Source organism: Ambystoma mexicanum, chromosome 9 (genome assembly GCF_040938575.1).
Source record: "Ambystoma mexicanum isolate Mex_15411 chromosome 9, UKY_AmexF1_1, whole genome shotgun sequence".
In the NCBI taxonomy this organism is placed as follows: domain Eukaryota; kingdom Metazoa; phylum Chordata; class Amphibia; order Caudata; family Ambystomatidae; genus Ambystoma; species Ambystoma mexicanum.
The window spans coordinates 1132682988-1132704208 of NC_090931.1; the positions used below are offsets into that span (position 1 = coordinate 1132682988).

Here is a 21221-nt window from a genome sequence, read left to right on the forward strand (position 1 = left end):
AGCCAACCTCTAAGCCTCTCCCATCCTCCCTTGCCATCTACTGGCCCAATTGGCCTGTGAGGAGAATAACTATTTGACTCACTGAGCCACTTGGCCCAGTCAGTGCAGCGTTGTCTGGGCAGCCAGTGAACGGTAGTACGCAACGGTGACACCCATTTGCCTTTTCACCAGGTGATCCCCACACCCCCAACTGGTGCCCCTCCTGGCCCCTGGCCGATTGACCAGGTGACAGCCCCTAAATATCCCTTGCTTCAGGATTACCCACACAAAAATATGTATTTGTTCTCACTGCAATATTTGCACCTTTTTAAAGTGCACTGCGATATCCCCTCATTTCACTTCAGTTTTTGTTTGCTCACCAATAATTGTAATGTACTTCCTACTACCCACTACTCCCACCATATGTTCTCCTTGGTGGGCTTCGCTGTGTAGTTTACTTCCTTCTATTTGCACTGCAATATTTGTTAAAGTGTACTATTTGTAGTGGGATATTTGTCCCCACTGGTTGAACGCTGCAGTTTGTTTCCCACTATTTGCACTGTGAAGTGTATTCCTTGATAGATGGCACTTTGATTTTTGCGTCATGCTTTTAGCACAATGAAGTGTGCTCCCATCTACTCTCACCAATAGTTTACCCTTGATAAAGTACACTATGAGATGCCACTCCTGCTATTCACCTGGTGATTTTTGTTCAGTGATATTATTTGTATTTATTTTTATTTATATAGCGCTTTAATCCAAGGCGCTTTACCAGAGGAACAAGTATAATACAGCAAGCAATACATGACAAATGAATCTGAACCAGAAAACAGTACAAGGAACAATTTACATTATTGATGAGGAGAGGTGCTGATGGAGAGGGACAAAGTGGGAGAGGGGGTGGGAGGAGTAGGTAGAGGAAAAGTCAGTAGTGAGAGAGGAAGCAAAGGATGCTAGGGGGTAAGTGGAAGAGAAACGATTTTAGAGAAGTGCGGAATGAGGGGTAGGAGGTCAGAGCGGACGGGGAGGGGTAGGCGGTTCCAATGGAAGGGAGCGAGAAGTTGGAAGGAGAAGAAGCGGGAAGGGGCACAGTGTGGAGGAAGAGAAGAGAGAAGTAAGAGATCCGCAGAGCGGAGAGAACGAGGAGGAGTATAAAAAGTAAGGAGGGAGGATAGGTAGGGAGGGGCAAGGCCATATAGGGATTTGAAGACTAGACAGAGGAAATTAAATTTGAGCTGTGAATGAAATATCACCTCCCCACTACTGCTACTGTGATACATGCTTGTTGGTAAAGAGTAATACCGTATTTTTTCTTCGGTAAAGTGCACTGTGAGATTTGATCCCGGTGATCCACAAAGCATCATAATAACCTTTTCAGTCTCCCATCTTAAATGACATCACAACTCGCGACACCACTAAGCACCCTTCACCAAACCAACATCCAGACCCACACAAAGCAGAGACCTGGCAAGCAAGAACTGATGCAGAACACCACACAAACCCATGCTTGAAGCAAAGACACTCACCCACAGACCACACAACCATAACAGTTAAACATGCCATACCAGACAAGGAGCAGACATTCAACCTCAGAATACACCCAGGACACGTCCCAATTGACTACAGGCCGAAAACATTTAGAAGTTCACATGCACAGAGAGCTCATTTACTTATGTTTTGCACATGCATACCATCAAAAGATCAAAGTAACCTTGCATTGCTCCCTCCACCCAACTGCCAAACCCAAACCATTCTCTCGAAGGCCCAGAGCACAAAGAGACCAGGTATATGGCAGTTGGAGTGTGATATAAAATTAGTTACCGGCGAGGGTCAATGAGCTTGTTAAAAGCAAGCTCATTGGCCCTCGCCGGGTCTTACCTGCTCAACAAGTCTCGGACGCTGCTGCGTCCCTGTAGTTTGTTCCCGCGAGTGGCCACCATGAAAAGGGAGAAGGGACTATGTGTAGTCCCTTGAACCTTTCCATGGCGGCCACTGTGCGTTTACTTTTTTTAAAATTAATTTTAATGTCCACCATAGAAAGGGAGAAGGGACTACGTGCAGTCCCTTCTCCCCGAACCCTTGGCGGACATTTTTTCCCCTCAGGTCGATAAACGGTTACAGTGCCATTTCTCAACTTGAGAAAAATTGCTCTTAGTACCCCGGTACAGCGTGCTGGGGTACTAGTGGCAATATAACCCCCAGAGGGGGGGCATTACCATTAAGGTAATGCACCCCCCTCCTCAGGTTATATTGCCTTAATAAATGCACCTGAGTCAGAATCTGAATGTATGTAGCACACTGCAGCTCTGGGCTGTACTTCTGAAAAGCAAATTGTGTCATATGACGCTCTCGGGCGAGGTGTGGACAAAGCTCTGGCATATAAAGAGCCTGTAGGATCTGCAGTGTGTTAAAAAAAAGAGAGCTAGCACTTTTGCAAACATCGAGTGAAAGGCAAAACCTAGATGCACCAACTATATGAAGAAAGTAAATTGAGGGTGTAGACTAAGATTGTTTATTCTGCTTTTGGTAAAAGATGGAGCGGTAGAATAGTAAGAATTAAATTGCAGACTTGGGGTTAAACTGGTGTTAGGCACAATCTGTGGAAAATGAATCTGTGGGCAGAACCACAAAGACAGCAAATCTGAGAGCATGAACTGTTGGCAAAATTGTGCTAATGCACAATATAGGATATGAAAGTAAGTGAAGCTACATATTGCGATGGCATTAAGCCAGCGTTGGTGACCATATGGAACATACACATATGGGGATGTCATCTGGAGGAAAAAGGTAATTCTAGTGGCACTGTGAAGGATCAGAAATGAGAGTCAGACACAAAGTAGTCATATTCTCAAATAAATAGGTTCATTAAACTAAAAAAGGGTTTGTAAACTGCCTACCTGGCTCTATTCCGAAGAGAAATTCCCTACCTAGAAATCAAAACTAAGGATTAGTCTGTGTCAGGAAATCAGTAACTGAAAAGCCATCCTTGTATCCGAAACCTGCTATTCTGACCCTCACACTAAAACAAAGCAACAAAGGGGTGCAAGGAAATGTCTTTATCTTGATGTTAGTAGAAGTGTTCAAAACCAAAAACGTACCAAAGCCTCCAACAAAAATGTTCTCCAAAATAGTGACCCTTGGATTCAGCGGGTGCCTCCATTCCCCTGGATTCTAAAATAGGATGTGGTAGCAAGTGGTGTTCGTTGGTGTTCAGCTGTGAGCGTCAGTGAAGGCGTGTTTTCTAAGCAAAGAGGAGCTGCACTACTGTGACCGATTGGGAGGAGCTGCACTACGTTTCAGGACGAGTGAGAAGCGCCCTTAGGAGGACGCTGAAAAAAGTCAAGCTATTTTGAGACCAGATGCTATGGATCGATCGATGGTGGCGAGGATACAGAATCAGGTGAGTCAGTGGCTTCCTTCTTTGCCTTCCTTTCCGCATCCCACTATGGCCGCTGCAAGCGTGTTACCCTGCAATCAACTGCTGGTAATCGGCAGTGACTCTGGAGAAACTGATGTTGCCACCTCAGAAAGGCAATGTCTAATGCTAGAACTCGAGCAAGAAGACATCAAACTTAGCCTAAATAATAAGCATGCAAGGCTAAATCCAGCTCTGACGGATGGCCAAACGCAGACTCCGACACAACATCTGCCCTTATCCTGCTCGACCTCTCTGCAGCCTTTGACACAGTTAGCCATGACACCCTAACCAAAAGACTAGCAGACATAGGCATAACAGACACAGCGCTACGCTGGACTAAATCATTCCTAGCAGACAGAACTGAAACCGTCTGGATCAAACCATTCAAATCTACCCCACGAGTCAACGACTGTGGAGTACCACAAGGAGCCTCACTATCACCACTGTACTTCAACATCTATCAAACCCCAGTAATCAGAATCTTCAAGAAACACAACATCAAATGCTACAACTACGCAGACGACACTCAAATCATCTACAAGATCGAAGACACCCAAGCCGATCATTCAAACTTAACCGACTGTCTAAAAGAAGTCTTCAACTGGATGAATGCCAACAACCTGAAAATCAACCCAGGTAAAACCAAAATCATGATCATATCCAAAAACCAACAAAAGGAAACCGCCATCCCGTGGCCAACGGAAATGGGATCTGCACCATCACCATCTAAGGTAGTAAAAAATCTGGGAGTCCTGATGGACAACACCCTAACCTTAGAACCGCAAATAAACGCAACAGTCAAGAAATGCTTCTTCCTCCTCCACACGGCAAGAAAAATACTACCTTTCCTCTCCTTCACACACAAAACACTCACCATCGTCGGCCTCATCATGTCAAGCATCGACTATGCAAACAGCCTCTACCTCGGTATACCGGAATACCTACTGAAGAAGCTACAAAGGATCCAAAACACAGCAGCCAGACTACTCCTCAAACTATCCAGAAGAGACCACATCACCCCGGCCCTAAAAACACTACACTGGCTCCCAGTAAAACAGCGCATCATCTTCAAAACAATGTGCATAACGCACAGGGCAATCAGCGGACAAGGAGCAGAATTCCTACAAAAGAAAATAACAATCTACAAGCCAACGAGACCGCTCAGGTCAACCAATGAAATCCGACTGGAACAAAAACCTTACATCAAGAAGAAACTCGGAGGAACCGCTTTCTACCACCTAGCCGCGAAAACCTGGAACAGCATCCCAAAAATAATAAGGAACACCAAAGATCACCTCAAATTCAGAAAATCACTAAAAACCTGGCTCTTCAAAACCAGAGACTAAAACCGAAACAACAATAAGACAAATGACTCAACAAAAAGGACCTTGACACAGGGGTCCACCTGCGAGACCCAGGGTGACGGAGGCAACGACTCCAGCCAACCCTCACCATCCCCCATCACCCGTACAGCCACAACTAGGTACCACGAGCTGTGGAACGGACAAGACACAACTAATCACCACACAAACGGAAGTATGGACACTAGCAGCTGCGCTAGTCATGTGGGGGGGTGAGGAGCATGCAAAGTTATTAAGGGAGCGGGCGGAGGGGACAGCTAAATCCTCAAACGGCCTCGAATGGAGAAAAAAAAAAAAACGAGCACGTACCTCCTGAGGCACAGGGTGTACAAGCATCCCGTCGTGTAAGATTACACGAGCCCAACCGGCTCAATCCAGGATAGAGATGCCAACTAACCAATACCACTAACAACTTCCTTCTCTGCATACACCTCTCAAACTCCAAACCAAACACAACCACAAACCTCCAGCACAGCAAACCGCACGAACTTCACTACACTGCAACAACAAAACAAAAACACACATAGACTCGCACATCAGCACACGACGACTACCGGCCGCATACACCCCAGGCCCAGCCGACGGAACCACCGGGCTGAGGCTGCCAACAGCACATCACTGCAATCTTGCACTTTTCCAGCCTCCACCCACTAACCCACCCCTCCCTCCCTCTTTCAGAGCCGCCAGAGCGCCAGGGGACCACTCCGGTGGTGATAGTGCGCGGTACAAATGACCTTTAACATTAACATTAACAAAGTGATAGTCCTGTGGATGAATACTTCGAACATAGAGAGGTTTCATTGGTAATAACTAGTGAAATAAACTAGTGAAATAAATGAAAACTTGTTTGCTTGTGAACAAAATATGAAGGTTAAAGAGGGGATGGACTCAAGAGTTGATAGATGTACTGAGGGGCGGCAAAATGGACAATGTTATGGGTGAACCCTTCTTGGCAGCGAGTAGTGAAATGAATGGAGATTCCACCGATTGCCAGAGAAAAGCTGATGTAAGCAATGGGATGGATATAAGAGATGAGATCCCCTTTTCACAGATGAGCAATTAGCGTCCAGTAAAAACTCACCAAGTGACGAGGAAATGGTGAGGGGGTTTGGAATGGAGCCTGACCTCTCCCTTTAGAGAGGATTGATGTTGAGAGAAGAACTAAGCTACGCAAAATCCGAGAATGGTGGAAAAGAGGGTGAAAAGAAAGTAAGCATAAGTGACAACGTTGACCTGGCTGAAATGGTGAATAAAACAAGTCCCATGAATAGTGCATTAAGAAAAAGTTTGGAATCAATGCCTGGGAAAAACCTGGAGAAAAGCCCTGACAGTATGGCAAAAGAGGGGCTCGACCTCTTAAACAAAAGCTCTGAAATAATTGAAGATCAGCAGCCTAGATCCCCGAGTAGCGACGGACGTTGCACGAGGGGAGTTGATGACGGACCATCCTACTGTTCAAACCCCGGTTAAGGATGTGCTGGGGTGTGGGCAAAATTTGGCCCTATCAGAAACTAGAACAGAGCCTTTATTAACCAGTGGCGGCAGGAACCCTGTTTGGAAGGACCTGGATGATTGGAATGATGTGGATGAACAGAATCGGATCCTAAAAAACTGAAAAGAATCTAGAAAGGTTAGACGAAGACTGTATAGATAAGCCCTAGGATAATCGAGGCATGGATGAGAAGAATCAAATTGTAACTAGTTTTGTACAACTGGAAGAAGAAAGTTTGTGCCTATTTTCTGATGAATTAGAAAAAGACCTGGTATATCTAAACAAGAATGGAATAGGAAGGACTAATGTTAACATAAAGGCTCCAACTATTTAAAATAATTCCAATTCAGCACCAACTGAAAAGCTAATTCAAGTCATAACGGAATTAACAGGAAGAATTGCTAGGGTACAACAAAAGAGCCTGTCCTTCATAAATGAGAAGATCGCTGCACTGGACGATAGACCTCTACAGCTATCATCGAAAAAGACGGGCATAATGAATAATGCCAGAGAATCATGGCCTGATCTTGCCATCTTGCAACCGTTGGACCGGCAGGATAATAATACTGGATGTGTATGCATGCCCAGTGTCAACGGGCAGCTGCCAATGGAAAAAACATCCGAACATGATCCTTCACGACCGGTACAGGAGAGCAACAGTAAGCAAAGAACTGTGGTTGACTTAGCTAGTGCAGAATACGGTGATGGTGGCGTTAATTTCAATGTCTCCCTTCCTAAAGCTACATGAGACATTAAATACATCATTGCAGGATCTGCAAACTGGAAATGAGAAGATGAGAAATCAATTATTGAAATTGGAATGCTTCACGGAAAAACTGGAATTGCAGCTAAATAATGAAGCGGAAAGTAGCAATACTTGGCAAAACCATCTAAGTGAGATTTCACACAAGAAAGCCAATGATAAATCGCAACTAATGGAAGCAATCATTGAAGACTGCAAGTGGATGCAACAATATCATAAAAAAGCAGAGGAAGACAGCCTCCAGAAAAAAGGATTGAACTTGAATGTAGTGGAACCACAGGAGAATGATCAAAAGCAAATCTTAATCTAATGCCAGTCCAAATATCAGATCAAGTACAGGATAATTTGTCGAGTGCTACTAACGACCCAATTGTTATAACTGAGAATCCAGATGCACCAATTCAAAAACGATTGCAAAGAAGCCTAAAAGGAAAGGATTCTGTGTCACATCTAAAAGGGATCAAATGCTACCTTTCCAATTTTTCAAGGAACAACTCATTTAGGTCCATCTGACAAGGAATAGAAGAGCAATCCTGTGATGGGGGCTGCACCCCCAAAGACAAAAGAGTTGAAAGTCAATAAAGTGAAAGAAAAAAAATATGAAAGTCCCAAAAAAAACAAAAAAAAAGCGGGAAGGTGATAACTAATTCCCAATTAAAGGGTAGAGCATTGTATTGGTTAAATGAAATGAAAATGAGAAATTTGAGAATGTTAAATGCGCAAACTAGGGGTGACAAATGGTGCAAATACCTGGGAGAGGGGCACTAGCTGAGCGTGCCTTGACTATTTGCTTTGTAACAGACAAATTGTTCCACTTGATAAATTACTTTGAGTTTAAAAAAACAGTGAAAAGTGATCATGACTTGCTGAAGATAGAGCTGTTGGTACCAATACAAGATGTTCAGCCCCGGATGCCAAACAGAGGTCACCTGGGGTCAAAAAAGACTACTGATTCAACGGGAAGCTCTGCTTAAACTGGTGGAAGGTTATGACAATTTTATATGTAAGAACCCAGAAAAGGTTGAGTATAGTTGGATGCTGAAGGAATTTGCAATAAGGAAAGGTCCAAACAAGATGCCAATAATTAAAAAGAACCATAACTAGAATATCAATATAAGAAAGAAAAGACTATAGAAGAGATCTCAAACAATTCATTGCATCAGAAGGCAGTACAAGAGAGGGAAAGATCTGGAAACTAAACAATAATATAAAAATTGGAGGAAAGCAACACAAGTGAGTCAGGCCCAACAACGCAGAACAAATGTTAGCTGCGATCTCCGCTAGTAATAATAGAAATCTTTGGGATATCATCAATCATGGTGATGATTTTCAAGCAGCAGTTAGCAAATAACAAGTTACGGAAGAGGTTTGGGTCTGCCATTATACTGCCCTTTTTAAGAAAGAAATGGTGGAAAAGAGACAAGAGAGTAAGCAAACCCTGAAGCCATGGAATATTCAATTTGATAGGGATGACATTCTGGGGATTATTAAAAAACTCAGCCAATCAAGAGCAGCTGGACACGACGGTATCTCAAACCATGTTATAAAAGCAAATGTAGAGAGCTGGGCAGACTTAATCATGCTATTATTCTCACAAGTCGTGAAAACAAAGAAAATTCCATCATCATGGAAAGAGGCACTGATTGTGCCAATCTTTAAAAAGGGGGAACTGACTAATCTGGTAAATTACCAGCCAATTGCCCTTTTGGACTCGATAGGGAAGCTATTTGCCACACTACTTCTTCGTGACCTTAAAAAATGGGCAGTATCGGCTGGCATTCTGGATCAAAGACAAACTGCATTTATTTTCAGAGTAGGGACTTCGTTGAATCTATTTATCTTGAATTTATTAACACTAAGAATGCTGGACTCTAAATCAAGGATATTGCTGGGATTTATGGACCTGGGACAAGCTTTTGATTTGTAAATTGAGAGCGTCTGTACATAAAACTAAAAAGATGAAATTGTCCTAAGGATTTAGTGGAGGCGATTCAAAGCCTATACACACATATCACTACACAGGTCCGATTAACCAGAGAGGGTTCCTTGACAGAAAAAATACAAATGGAAAGAGGCATAAATCAAAGCTGTGCCTTAGCCCCATTTCTTTGTGTGCTCTATATGGCAGATCTGGGTGATTCTCAAAGTAAGATCTGAGCATTTCCACCAAAAATGAATGAGGGGATACTTCCATGGATCATGTATGCTGGCGATCTGGTCTTTATCGACCAAACAGAAATCGGACTGCTAAGGCGATTGGATGCCTTTAAAGTATATCTAGATGAAAATGAGATTAAGGCTAATGAGAACAAGTTAAAGATCATGATAATGGAGTCAGCCCAAAAGTCTCGAAAAAAGAGAAAAGTCCCCTGCTGGACTATAAATGGGAAAAAATTAGAAACCGTGGACCCCATAATTTATCTAAGAGTAAAGATAAATAAGAGCATTAACTAACAAGGCCAGTTTAATTTAATGAAGGAAACATTAATAAAGCTGACCAATCAGGTGAAAGCCATCCATGCCATTATGGCAAATTTTCAATGACCCCAATTTGGATATTTTACAAGCAAAATGTGGTGGTGGTACTGGTCTATGGGTCTGAATCCCTCTTAAATCTTCTCTGGAAGGTATGGGGAGTATTGGAAGCATATTTTTGGAAAAAGATTCTAAGATTTCCAGAATTGCTGCCAAGTTATATGATCAGATCCGAGTTACAACTGGAATCGCTAAGGTCCATAACTATGTGGAACACCCTTGCCCTCTTTGAGAAATGCACAACCCCTAAACCAGCAGCACCCTTTGAGTTCTTGAGTAATCAGGGTAATTGGAAGGATATATTTTTGAAGGTCTGGGGAACCTGATGCAGTGAGTATCTGGAAATGAATGGAATTAAAATTGAAACATTAATAAATAACCCCACTAAGGCAAAAGAAATTCTGCAAAGAAAGGACTAGATTGAAACTCTAACACTAAAGTATCAAAAGAGTGATGGTTTCCATCCAGTCTGGGAAAGGAAGATGTTGAATCAATTGCCTAAATATCTTTAAAAATTCCCTTCTCCATTCTATCGGGATCTATTTATGAGATGCCGAATGAACATTTTACCAACAAGAGAAGTCCAATTGTTAAGAAAACAGATTAGCCCTGGTAATGAATTCTGCCGATTTTGCGGCTTACAAGACACATTGGAGACAATTAAACAACTCCTGCTAAATTGTAAGAGCCTTACCCCAATGAGAATACTCTTTCTGGGAGAGTTTAGCTGGTATTTTGATTTGAAAACTGAGGATGAATGCTGGGAGAGCATTCTGCCAGCAGAGAAAATGGGACCTACTTTGGTGGCTTTGAAATTAGTGGTGCATCTGGAATTGGGCCTGGAACAGCCGCTAGGACCTGAATGACACTAATACTGATTTGAGCTACATGTTGATTGGATTGTTAATTTTCTTCTTGGATGAAATAATGTTAAAGGTTTAATTACAATTTAACCAATAAAACAAAATAAAAAAAAATTTAAAAATAGGATGGCAAAGGTTACACTTTAATTAATAGTTCCTTTCTTCACTGGATTCACAAAGTTCTTGTTTAAATAAAAAGTTCTGAAACCACTTTCTCTGTATGATTTCTTTTAACTGTTAGATTGCCTGGTGTATTGCCCTGCCAGGAATCTTCATTCAATCTCAACAACCTGGTGTACTCGCCTGTGAGGATTTTTAAAGAATCTTTCCACGGTTCCTTAGTTATACCGCAGTGGCAGATACCCTTAGATGGTTGGTATATTTGTCTTCGGTAACACACGCTCAAACTTCTCCCCCACACTGATATTTCATGCATTTGTACTGGATTGGGGGTTTTCCTTGTACTTTTCCTTGACTGCATTCAAACATTCTTCTTATTGGATATTGAATTTGTACTTTGCCTTTACTGCATTCAAACAACCTTGGAACACATCGGAGTGGGTAACTCCCAGCCCACTATTGCCACCACCCACAGCTGCGCCCCACAGTGTCAGCATGTTCAGGGTTAAAGCTGCAACTCTCACTGCCTATGGTAGGTGACAGTTGCGCTACCCATAGCAGATGTGCAATTTTCAAATAACAATAGACAAAAAATAATATAACATACTAGTTAGGCAAATGTTTGAGTGCTTCATTATACACATGATTGTTAACATTTTGCTCGGATTCTATTAGGTAGCAAGTGGAATATAAAGCCCATCTATCGACAGAAGAAAATAAGCAAACTTGCTTTCCTCCTGTGGTAAATTGATTGACAAATTCAGGAGCAATCATTCCTGAACTGATGAACTTGCCTGCCAAACACTGCAACAAAATCTTTCTGTATCGGTTGGCACTAATGACAGACACTCCTCTTTGCCAGTGGCCTTTACACTTTCTTTGCTCCTTTGTGTGTGCGACTGGATAGTGACTGTCCTCTTGTTGTCAACTCAGACCAGGTGCGCAATACAAATACAAATACAAAATACAAATACTACTGTGATAGTGTTGCTGGGTATTACAGTAGCTCAGCTACACCAATGTTATGCAGGATGAACAGAGCAGTGTGTGGGTATGGCCAGCACAAACATCCAGCATTGTCACATTCCCACTCGTTATTAAGCCATGGAAATAGTTAACTAGCACTGCCCTGCCACCTGGGTCCTCAGATTCATGAATAACTATGAGCTGGCCGAGGATGTCGAGGCTGTGCTCACTTCGCATTGTTGTTGTTTGTTGTGTGACTACTACAGAATGAGATTTAAAATAAAGTTGCGAAAATACCACATAATCAGATAGTCTGAGAAAATAAGGGCAGGAGCTCAAAAATAAGTGCCAGGGCTGATCCCTGGCAAACACCCTGACACATTAAGCACTGGTGGCACACATGGGCATAACATGCGTCTGATGGCCTGCAAGGCTGCACTGATCCCTGACCCCTACTCTCCTCAGATCCCTATAGCCGCCATCATGGCCAACAGACCGGGAAGCCATAGGATAATAAGAGACACTTGGGAACCTTGCGGCGTAGCTACCCTGGGCGACCTGGCGGATGATCAGGGAATCTTAACCTTCGCGGAGTTACAAAAAGTCTCTGGTATCCACACGGGACAGTTCTTACTCCACAATGCAGTGATTAGGAAACTGGTGACCCGCTGGCCACCAACGGATCCGTTAAATACTGGTCACGAACACATTGAGGACCTGCTCGGGGCGGCCGAGGGTGGCCATGAGACCTCAAGAATATATGACACACTGCTAGACAGCGTCACCCAACGAAACCTCCAGTGTAAGGCGGCGTGGGAACAGGAACTAGGATCACAATTCGAAGACAATGAATGGGGGGCCATAATGGGATACCACAGGAAAGTATCCAGGAACGCCAGGTTCCAACTCATCCAATTCTACATTACGAATAGAGCGTATTTCACACCAGACGTCATCTCCAGATTTAGTGGAGCTGTGACCACTGGGTGCCCCAAATGCAACGAAGCCCACGCGGCGATGATACATATGTTTTGGGGATGCCCCGCCATTCAGTCTTTCTGGGCCCAGGTCAAAGCCAAGGTGGCCGAGGCGAACATCACCCTAGAAGTTCATACGCCAAAAGCATGCATCCTCGGCATATACCCCAGAAGCAAGAAGAACAGACCACTCAATAAACTAAAAGACCTAATGTATATACTGGCGAAGAGACGCATTGCAATGAATTGGAAGCGCCCGCGGGCCCCCTGCTTGTTGACTTGGTGGCAAGACCTCCGCAAATGGACGAACGCAGAGACAGCGGTCTGGGAGATGGCGCAGTGCCAACAAAGGCAGGACACCTCAGACGACCTACTACAATGGGTGGAGCTAACGGTTACGCTGTTCAGCCCCAACATGGGAAGCTCCTCTGGCGATGACACAGATGACCCACAACAATCACGTGGATGAACTGGTGGTGTAACACGTTTGGGCCCGGACAAGTTGGGATAGGGAGGGGGGAGGGTGGGATGGGTGTGATTGCACTTTGTTTTTTGTGTATGTTCACGTTGATGACACAATGAAAATAATAAAACAGATTTAAAAAAAAAAAAAAAAACATGCGTCTGATGGCACACAGTCCAAGAACTGTTATCAAGAGTAATTTCGGCGCCGTTTATTGGTGTATAGTTAATCAGGGTACACCATCTGTTTGAAAAGATTTTGTCAGAGTACAACGCAAATACTCAGTCTCAGGCACACTCGACATACAGTATGTATTCCTGTAGATGTGCTGTTCTGGGGATATTTTAGGAACTGTGACAAAACTACTCAGCATCCGGGGGTGGGAATTTGAGAGAAAATGCAACAAATCCATAATTTGCAACAAGATACATTCAAATGGTTAGCAGTAATGATCTAATGTATGCGATGCAGAAATCAAGAAAAATTATGTTAACGGCAAGTTGTGCTTATGCATTGCAATGGAGAAAGGCAATCTGAAGAAAGTTGATGTAATGCAGTGACTAGTACACAACATGTTGACGTTAAATCCATAAATCCAAACTATAAACAGAACATAACATTATTAAATATAGGTGACGTAAAACATGAGCAATATAAAATTATAAAATGGTTGGTTCAGGTTAAAGCACCACCTGTCAGCAATGGTCTAATCGGAATTATTTCACACTACTGATTTATTCCCAACATAAAGTAGTTGCTGTTAGACTATCAATCACATTTTAACTTCCACGTTTTAGTTTGCAACAACATAGCAAAAAGTTTACTTACCTAGAATTTCCAAGTTTGGTAACTTGTTTGCATCCAAACGACCTTTGTGGCACCCCCTGTATCGTTAGTCCAAAGTCTTTCATTTTTTATAAACCACACAGAACCTCTGCCTCTCCCATGATATCAGTTGAGCAAGTGACTGCCAATCCAACCTGAAAGAGACATCATAAGGGCGAATTACTTACATTAGAAGCTTATTTTGAAAACACATTTGCAGTTTTGAGGGCCTGGTTTATGCACCACTGGTTGTGAACAGAGGCACGCGACAGCATTGGAAGGAACCATATTTCCATTGTGGTCCTATTGATCCACCCAGGCATACAGCCTGCCCTCCCACCTCACTCCGACTGACTGGCATGAACAACTAGACATTCTGAAGGTCCCAGTGAGGATTAATTTATCACACGGTTATCCTGTCCCACTGGATAAACATCTACCCATGATGGCTACTGCCAAACAATGAACAGAACGGCTCTAAAAGGTTCGAGTACTACTAACTTGCATCAGTAAATGGTGCAGGCTTCCAACCTACCTCTCCTTCTATGCCAGTGGTGGCTGATGTATTTATTAATTGGAGGGGAGTAAATATTCTCCCAGATACGCCAGTAGACAGAACGCAGCGAGTGATTCTGAACCAACTATGGTTATACGGTGGAGGCGGAGGGACATTTCTCCCCTTTAAAATATTTTGAATAATGGGTTAAAATGGCCCTTTCTGTGAAAAATTGGTTAATAAGCCAGTCAGTTTGAAATTGGTTTTGTAGGGTAACTCCAATCCAAAAAATGAAATGAGTGCAAGTCACCAACAGTGGACAGGAGCATTTCCCAATGCATGTTCATGATGCCATTCACCACAATATAAAAAACATTTTTTGTAACCATTGTTTACTGGGCCTATATGCTATGTTGGAATGGGGAGAGGAAATGATAGAGAGGTGAAGGGAACACATCTGTAGGGGGGTGTAACTGGCAAGACGGAGGTGAGGAAGGGGACGTGAGTGACCACCAGAAGGAACGAAGAGAGTGAGTGATGTGGAAGAACTGGGCTAAAAGGGTGTTCCAGAGCTGGTAGAGCATGTGGCAGGTGAAGGGCCACATGTAAATGGAACAAAGAGAAAAGCGAGACAAACTCTAGTCCACCCCCGAGATCAAAAGGGGTCACTGAAAGCCACACCATGAGGGGCTAGGTACACGTAACCTGGTGCCCAAATGTTCCTGAAGAGCCCGATACCCGACTACCGTCGGGTCATTCAAAATACTTTATTTCAGTTAAAAAACAAAACTATGCATAGAAATGCATGCATAATTGCATACACACTCAGAATCAGATGACCTAAGGTTGCCGGTTGTTAGTGCCCAGTAGCAGAGAGGTCACACACACACCCTGAATAATCCTTTAGCAAGAAAGATGCCAGAACAAGAAAAAAGGGCTCAGGATAACTATAGAATCCTGGAGAGTACAATTGACTGTTCGATCCATTGAAACTTGTCTAGAATGTGAAGGGCAGATTGTGGTCCATCATCCTATGGGAACTGGGAAGTTGAGTAGAAGCCCCATCACTTGTTATTTAGATACAAATATGGTCACTGTTTTATTAATGCTTTTGTTTTTTAGTTTTCCCACCAGGAACTCTCGCTCCCCCTGTCCAGGCCTTGCTTCCCCTCATGACCACTGTGATAGCAAGACGTAAAGAACCGAGAACACCCGCAATTGGTTTGGAGTCATCTATTGCTCACAAAGTCATTACAGATCCGACTTGGCCGTCTTTCTTTGGAGTGTGGCTGGTGTTATTTTGTGATATCAGACCCCTCCATGGAACTGAATCATCCCTAGTCTACATCTGGGATGAACAAAATAAATCACTGCAGACACAGAAGGCTGTGCTGCACTTATCCTCCTTGGCCTCTGACACCATTAACTACAGCATCCTCAATGGCAGAATCTACTTGCTCGCCATGAAACACACAGCACTTAACTCTTTCCTAGCTGACAGATCACAAATCACACCCCTCCCTCCCTTCTCCTTGCCCCCTTTCCCCCTGCCCTGCCACCAACAAGGTCTCACAGGGTGCCTCCCTACTCTTCAACATCTACTTGAGCCCCCTCCCCGCCCTTATTCACTTACATAACGTAACCTGCTACAACTACACTGATGACACCCAGATAATCTTTAAGCTCCCCAATGCCGCCTCTGGATGATGGCCAACCACCACCTCCTCAACCCTGGAAAAACAGAAATCATGATCTGCAGGAAGACGGCTCTCTTAGCCCAACCCACCCCCCTGGCCTTCCTCCCTAGGCCCCCACTCTGCATCCAACTCAGTAAATAACCTAGGCTGCACGATGGATGCTGATCTGACACTCTCACACTGTATTAACACAGTGTCTAAATCTTGCTATCTACACCTCTGCATTCTCAGACGCATCTTTCCTTACCTCTCCTACCCTCGCAGAGTCACTGCAATCATGGCCATTGTCCACTTATGCCTAGCAACTCCCATTAATAGTACACCCCTGCATATCAACTCTAAAAGCTTCAATGGGTCCAAAATATGGCAGCTAGACTGTCCTCTGTGTCCTCCACTGGCTCCCCGTCGGGCAACGGGACACATTGAAAGCTATGAGCATCACTCACCTTGCCCTCCACAACACAGGCCCAGAATACCTTCAACTGAAACTCACCCATTACCAGCCCAACAGAAACCTCCACTCAGGAACTGCACTCCTCCTTGTGATCCCTCTCTTCAGATCAACAAGATTAGGGGAGTCCTCCCTCTCCATCCAAGCCCCCTCAATCTCAAACTCAATTCCCCTCAGCATCCTACACATAGAGGACCACCATGCCATCTGGAGGGCACTCAAGATCTGGCTTTTCCCCCCTGCATCTGGACAAGCCCTTGCATCCGCTTCTGGTAAATTAGCTCCTTCCGGGTAAGCAATGAACCCACAATGAAATGTACAGAGACAGGGAAAATAAACTCAGCGCACCACAGGGCAGAATCCACGTCACATCAACAAAACCCAGAAACCAGCTAGAAAACACTGGAATGCATCACACTCCATTCTTATGGAAGATAACCGAAGGCAAGGCCACCCACCTGCACGCATCTGCTACCATACACTACTCTAAGACACATCGCACAACAGCTCTGCCATTAGAATTCAGCTATTCCCTCATGACAAAATTGTAGTTGAGCTGAACACCTAATGAGTCTCCTGCACTTGCATAATCTCCATACGACCTCATAACACCCATCCACATGCCAGCTCTATGAGGGTAGCCAATATGGACTTGGCACCCCTTACCCTCCTTCGTATTGGATAAAATGCATGCATGCGTTCTAAAGTCCTCTGAGGAATTTTCCATACCGTGGACATCCGTCCCCCAAGGGAATTCACCTACAGTGCCTTTGCGACCATACCAATGGGAAAAGGCGCTATACAAATGACAATAACTTTACATTACATATTGAATGTTATGGAACCTTGTGTCGAGTATACAATTACCACACAAGTGTCCCCTGATACTGATATGCTGAGGATGTTCATGTAAATAAGAGATTGTTTTCTTTACTAATTCAGTTAGTGAAATAGAAAGTTTTACTGTTTTTTTTCTGAAAATGTTCAACAGTGAATCACAGATGCTTGGGAATAGGGTACAGCATCCTGTGCACAACCTCTTCTAAATCTTGGTAATGCCAATAATGTTACAATTTGCTGAGTGTAGAGTTTGTGGGGTTTCTCGCATTATCAGAATACAATTTAATTTTACAAAGTCCTACATTTAATATGGGCTTCCACTGGTAGCCTGTGCAAGGTATAAATTGCTTTGGAGTTATGTACAAATCTGCCAAGACTGAGCATCATTTATGCCACAGTTTTTTGTAGTCTTTGGCAGTTGTCAATCGTCTATTTGGGAACTCCAGGACAAAGTCTGCTAGACTAATTCACATGAGCAGAGGTGTCGCCAGGAGGAATCTGGGTGGGGGGGGGGGGCTGTAGCCCTGGGTCTTTTGGTTGTAGCCCCAGATAGGAGCTCAAGAGCTACAACCAAAAGGCTAGCTAGCCCTGAGTTCTGACAGTTCTGAAATTAGCATATCCCCAGATCTTTTCCAGGCCTAGCAACACCCCTATTTATTTATTTGTACATTTGTAGAGCACGCAAAGCCCAAAGGCAACTAGGCGCTGAAACTTAAGAAGATGGTGACGGGTTTACAAAACTTCATGGTTACGGGGTTACATACATACATATTCGTTAGGCATGTACACATTTATACGTTTACAACATTACACATTAGATTACACAGTACATCATATTCGTTACACATTTACGCATTTACATGCCGACTTGGAAGCAGTTGGTAGCAACGGTTACAGTGACTATATCTACTAGGTATTTGTCCTAGTGACAGCGGAAGAGTTAACCTAAATGCTGAGATCTGAGCGGCTCAGTGTCTGTTGTGGGGGGAAAGATCTGAAAAGTAAAGTTTTTTTTTTTTCTAAATGACCAAAGGGATGTGTCATTTCTAGGTTAGTAGGGAGGGTGTTGCACAGTGTAGGTGCTATCACCGGAAAGCTTGAACCTCCTGCTTTGTGTCTTCCATACCTAGGGGTGATGAGCAGGTTGGTGTAAAAAGATCGGGTCGGTCTGTTCGATTGCGTTTTGCTGATAAGGTTACTAAGGTATATTGGTGCATTATTCGAGATACATTTGTGTGTTAGCGTAAGGATTTTAAATGTGATCCTGTCATGGACTGGGAGCCAGTGGATGTTCCTCCTGAAGGTAGAGATGTGTTCACTGCTAGGTATATTTAAGGCCGCTCTGATGGCATTGTTTTGTACGACTTGTAATTTTTTGATATTTCTTGTGTTGGCTCCTTCAAATAATGAGTTGCAGTAGTCGATCCTGGAGAGTATCAATACTCTAGCCAGGGTGATGGCATTCTCTGCAGAAAGGAAAGGTCTGCTGGCTCTCATTAGTTTGGCCATGTAGGCTACAGAAGAGACTATGACGTTGACCTGTCTATTTAAAGTGAGGGAGGAGTCAATGTAGACCCTCCTGAGAGTTTTTATTTCATTGGCGACTGTGATGGTGTTTTGCCAACAATGTTAATTAATTTGTACACTTGGGGGAGGCTGTTTAGTTTAGTTTTATTTCCGATAAGAATCAGCTCGGTCTTATCATTAAGACACAATTCGAAAAGAGCCATCCAAGCATGGATTGCAAGGTAGATTTTGTTTAGGTTTTTGGAGTCTGTGTCTTAACATCCAGTAATAGGTATGAGTATTTGTGTATCATCAGCGTAGTTTGTATACGTGATACCCATTTTGTCAAGTTTCTCAAATAAACGTTTAGTGGATGCATTGTATAAGCTAGGTGACACGCAGGAGCCTTGCGGTAAACCGCAGGTCACAGGGACGGGGGGCTGCTGATATGTCAGAAAAAACCCTCAAAGTATGAGTAGTAAGAAAGGATTTGATCCAATTGATAGATTCTGGAGAGAAATGGGCAGCAGTTTCAAGGTGTTGGCACAGAATGTCATGATTGACAAGGTCAAAATCTGCAGAGAGATTTACTAGGAGGAGGATACACAGCTCACCTTTATCTTTATATTGGTCCATTTGTGTTTTCCAGTCTAGGTAAGGCGGTCTCCGTACCATGGCCTGGTCTGACCCCTGATTGTCTTGGAATGTAATAATCTCCTGGGTCTAAGTATTTTTGGATCTGCAGATAGGCTGCACAGTCAAGCATTTTTTGTGAAAAGGTACTGTGGTAATGGGGCGGGCAGAAATTTGTAGGGATATTGGGGTCTAATGTAGGTTTTTTTTAAGTAAAGGTAGAACCCAACCTGTTTTTAGATCTTTCGGGACTGTGTTGGTGGCAAATGAGTTATTGATAAGGGTAGTAAAAAAGGGTGCAAATTCAACTGCAATTCTTTCACCAAGGTTGCAGGGCAGGTGTCGCCTTTGCATCGAGAAGGTTATAGGCTTTTGATGATATTAAATGGTGTCTGAGATGGACAACAGCGTGAATGCAAATGTATTGTCCTTGTGGAGATTCATTGAGGGAGGTATCATTAGGGGAGTTGGGTTGAGGTGAACTTTAGATTTTTTTTGTTCTATTTTTCGTTGTAATATTGAGATTTTGTCTGCTAAGGCATTTTGAATGCTGGAGCACCATTGTTCATCTTTGACGGTGTGGTCAGGGGTGGGTGCTGGAGATTCCAATTCACAGAGAATGGTAAATTATTCTCTGGTATTGGACTGGGCGCTCAAGATGCTTTGGTCATTGTCCATGTGCGTCAGGTTGAGTAACGGAGTGAGGAGTGATAACATGTTATCTCGGTTGATGTTTTTGAAGCTTCTAGAGGGAGCCGTGAGTGCTAGTGGGGGACAATTTGTGTTTTTAATGGTAATAGTAGTGGTGAGGATTATGGCGTTATGATCAGACCAGGGTCAGGGACGTCATTTAGGGGTTGCCAGAGGTCGCAACTGCGATATTTGAGGTCTCCCTTGCGACCTCTGTAAAAAAAAAAAAAAACTTTAAAAAAAAAAGAAGAAAAATAAGAACAGGAGTGCCACAAGTCTAACACTTTCAGCACTGACCCTAAATGAGAAAGAATAGGAATACCAAATAATGTGTCTTTCTGGAATTCTATACAATAATTGCTAGACTCAAAGGTTTATTTCAGGCACACTTCAGGGGGCGAGTCACTGATTTAGTCTGCTCTTAAACGCCTCAACTCAGCCTTTCATCCTTCTGAGGTGGATAAGTGAGTACCAACACAGGTTGGATGATATCAGGTGTATATTTTTTCTATATAAAGCACTTAAGCGTAAGTGCTATATAATAACACATCATTATCATTTGGTCATGGACGTCTGCTTGCATTCACAGTAATTTGATAATATGGGCCTATACACACTGATCTTAATGCTACATATGGCGATCCATTCTTGCATGAAATGTACATTACATTATAGTGATATCGTAACCATATTTTTGTAGTGTACAATGCTCACTTCCTGTTTTGTCAATGGGTGAAAGGTCGTGTTCCATCGCTTCCAGCGATATCACTTTGGGGTGGGGTCAAATGGGTCATGTGATGTCACTTCCGCCACCCCTGGCATTTTGGCGAAATGACGTCCCTGACCAGGGTGTGGGGGTGAGACAATATTAATGAAATCATAGCCTCCGTTTTCCATTCAAAACTTAAATCTGGTGGGGGAGGAAGACTTTACCAGTTGATCAGTGCTGTCTAACATGGCCCTCGGGAGCGGTTCATGACAGTTGAGGCTGCTAACGTCATCAATAAGGATGTTCTTGACGTTGTTAAAGAGGAGCTTTATGTTGGAATCTTGCTGGCAAAGGAATGGATGCATACTGTAGAAGAGGAGCATTTTGTATTCTGTCCAAATAATGGAGTTGCCTGATTTTTACGATATCCAACCATG

At 43.4% G+C, this 21221-nt stretch overlaps 1 protein-coding gene across 3 annotated transcripts in view; it reads right to left on the reverse strand.

The window, feature by feature from the left end:
• Positions 1-21221, reverse strand: part of LYPD6B (LY6/PLAUR domain containing 6B) — a 474724-nt gene that overhangs the window by 224926 nt on the left and 228577 nt on the right. For all 3 annotated transcript variants that reach the window (XM_069616499.1, XM_069616500.1, XM_069616497.1), the window contains exon 2: positions 13766-13917. Coding sequence is in view for 1 of the 3 variants with exons in the window: in XM_069616497.1 (XP_069472598.1) it covers positions 13766-13848 (83 nt within the window). In the remaining 2 variants the exon portion in view is untranslated. The remainder of the gene's footprint in view (positions 1-13765; positions 13918-21221) is intronic.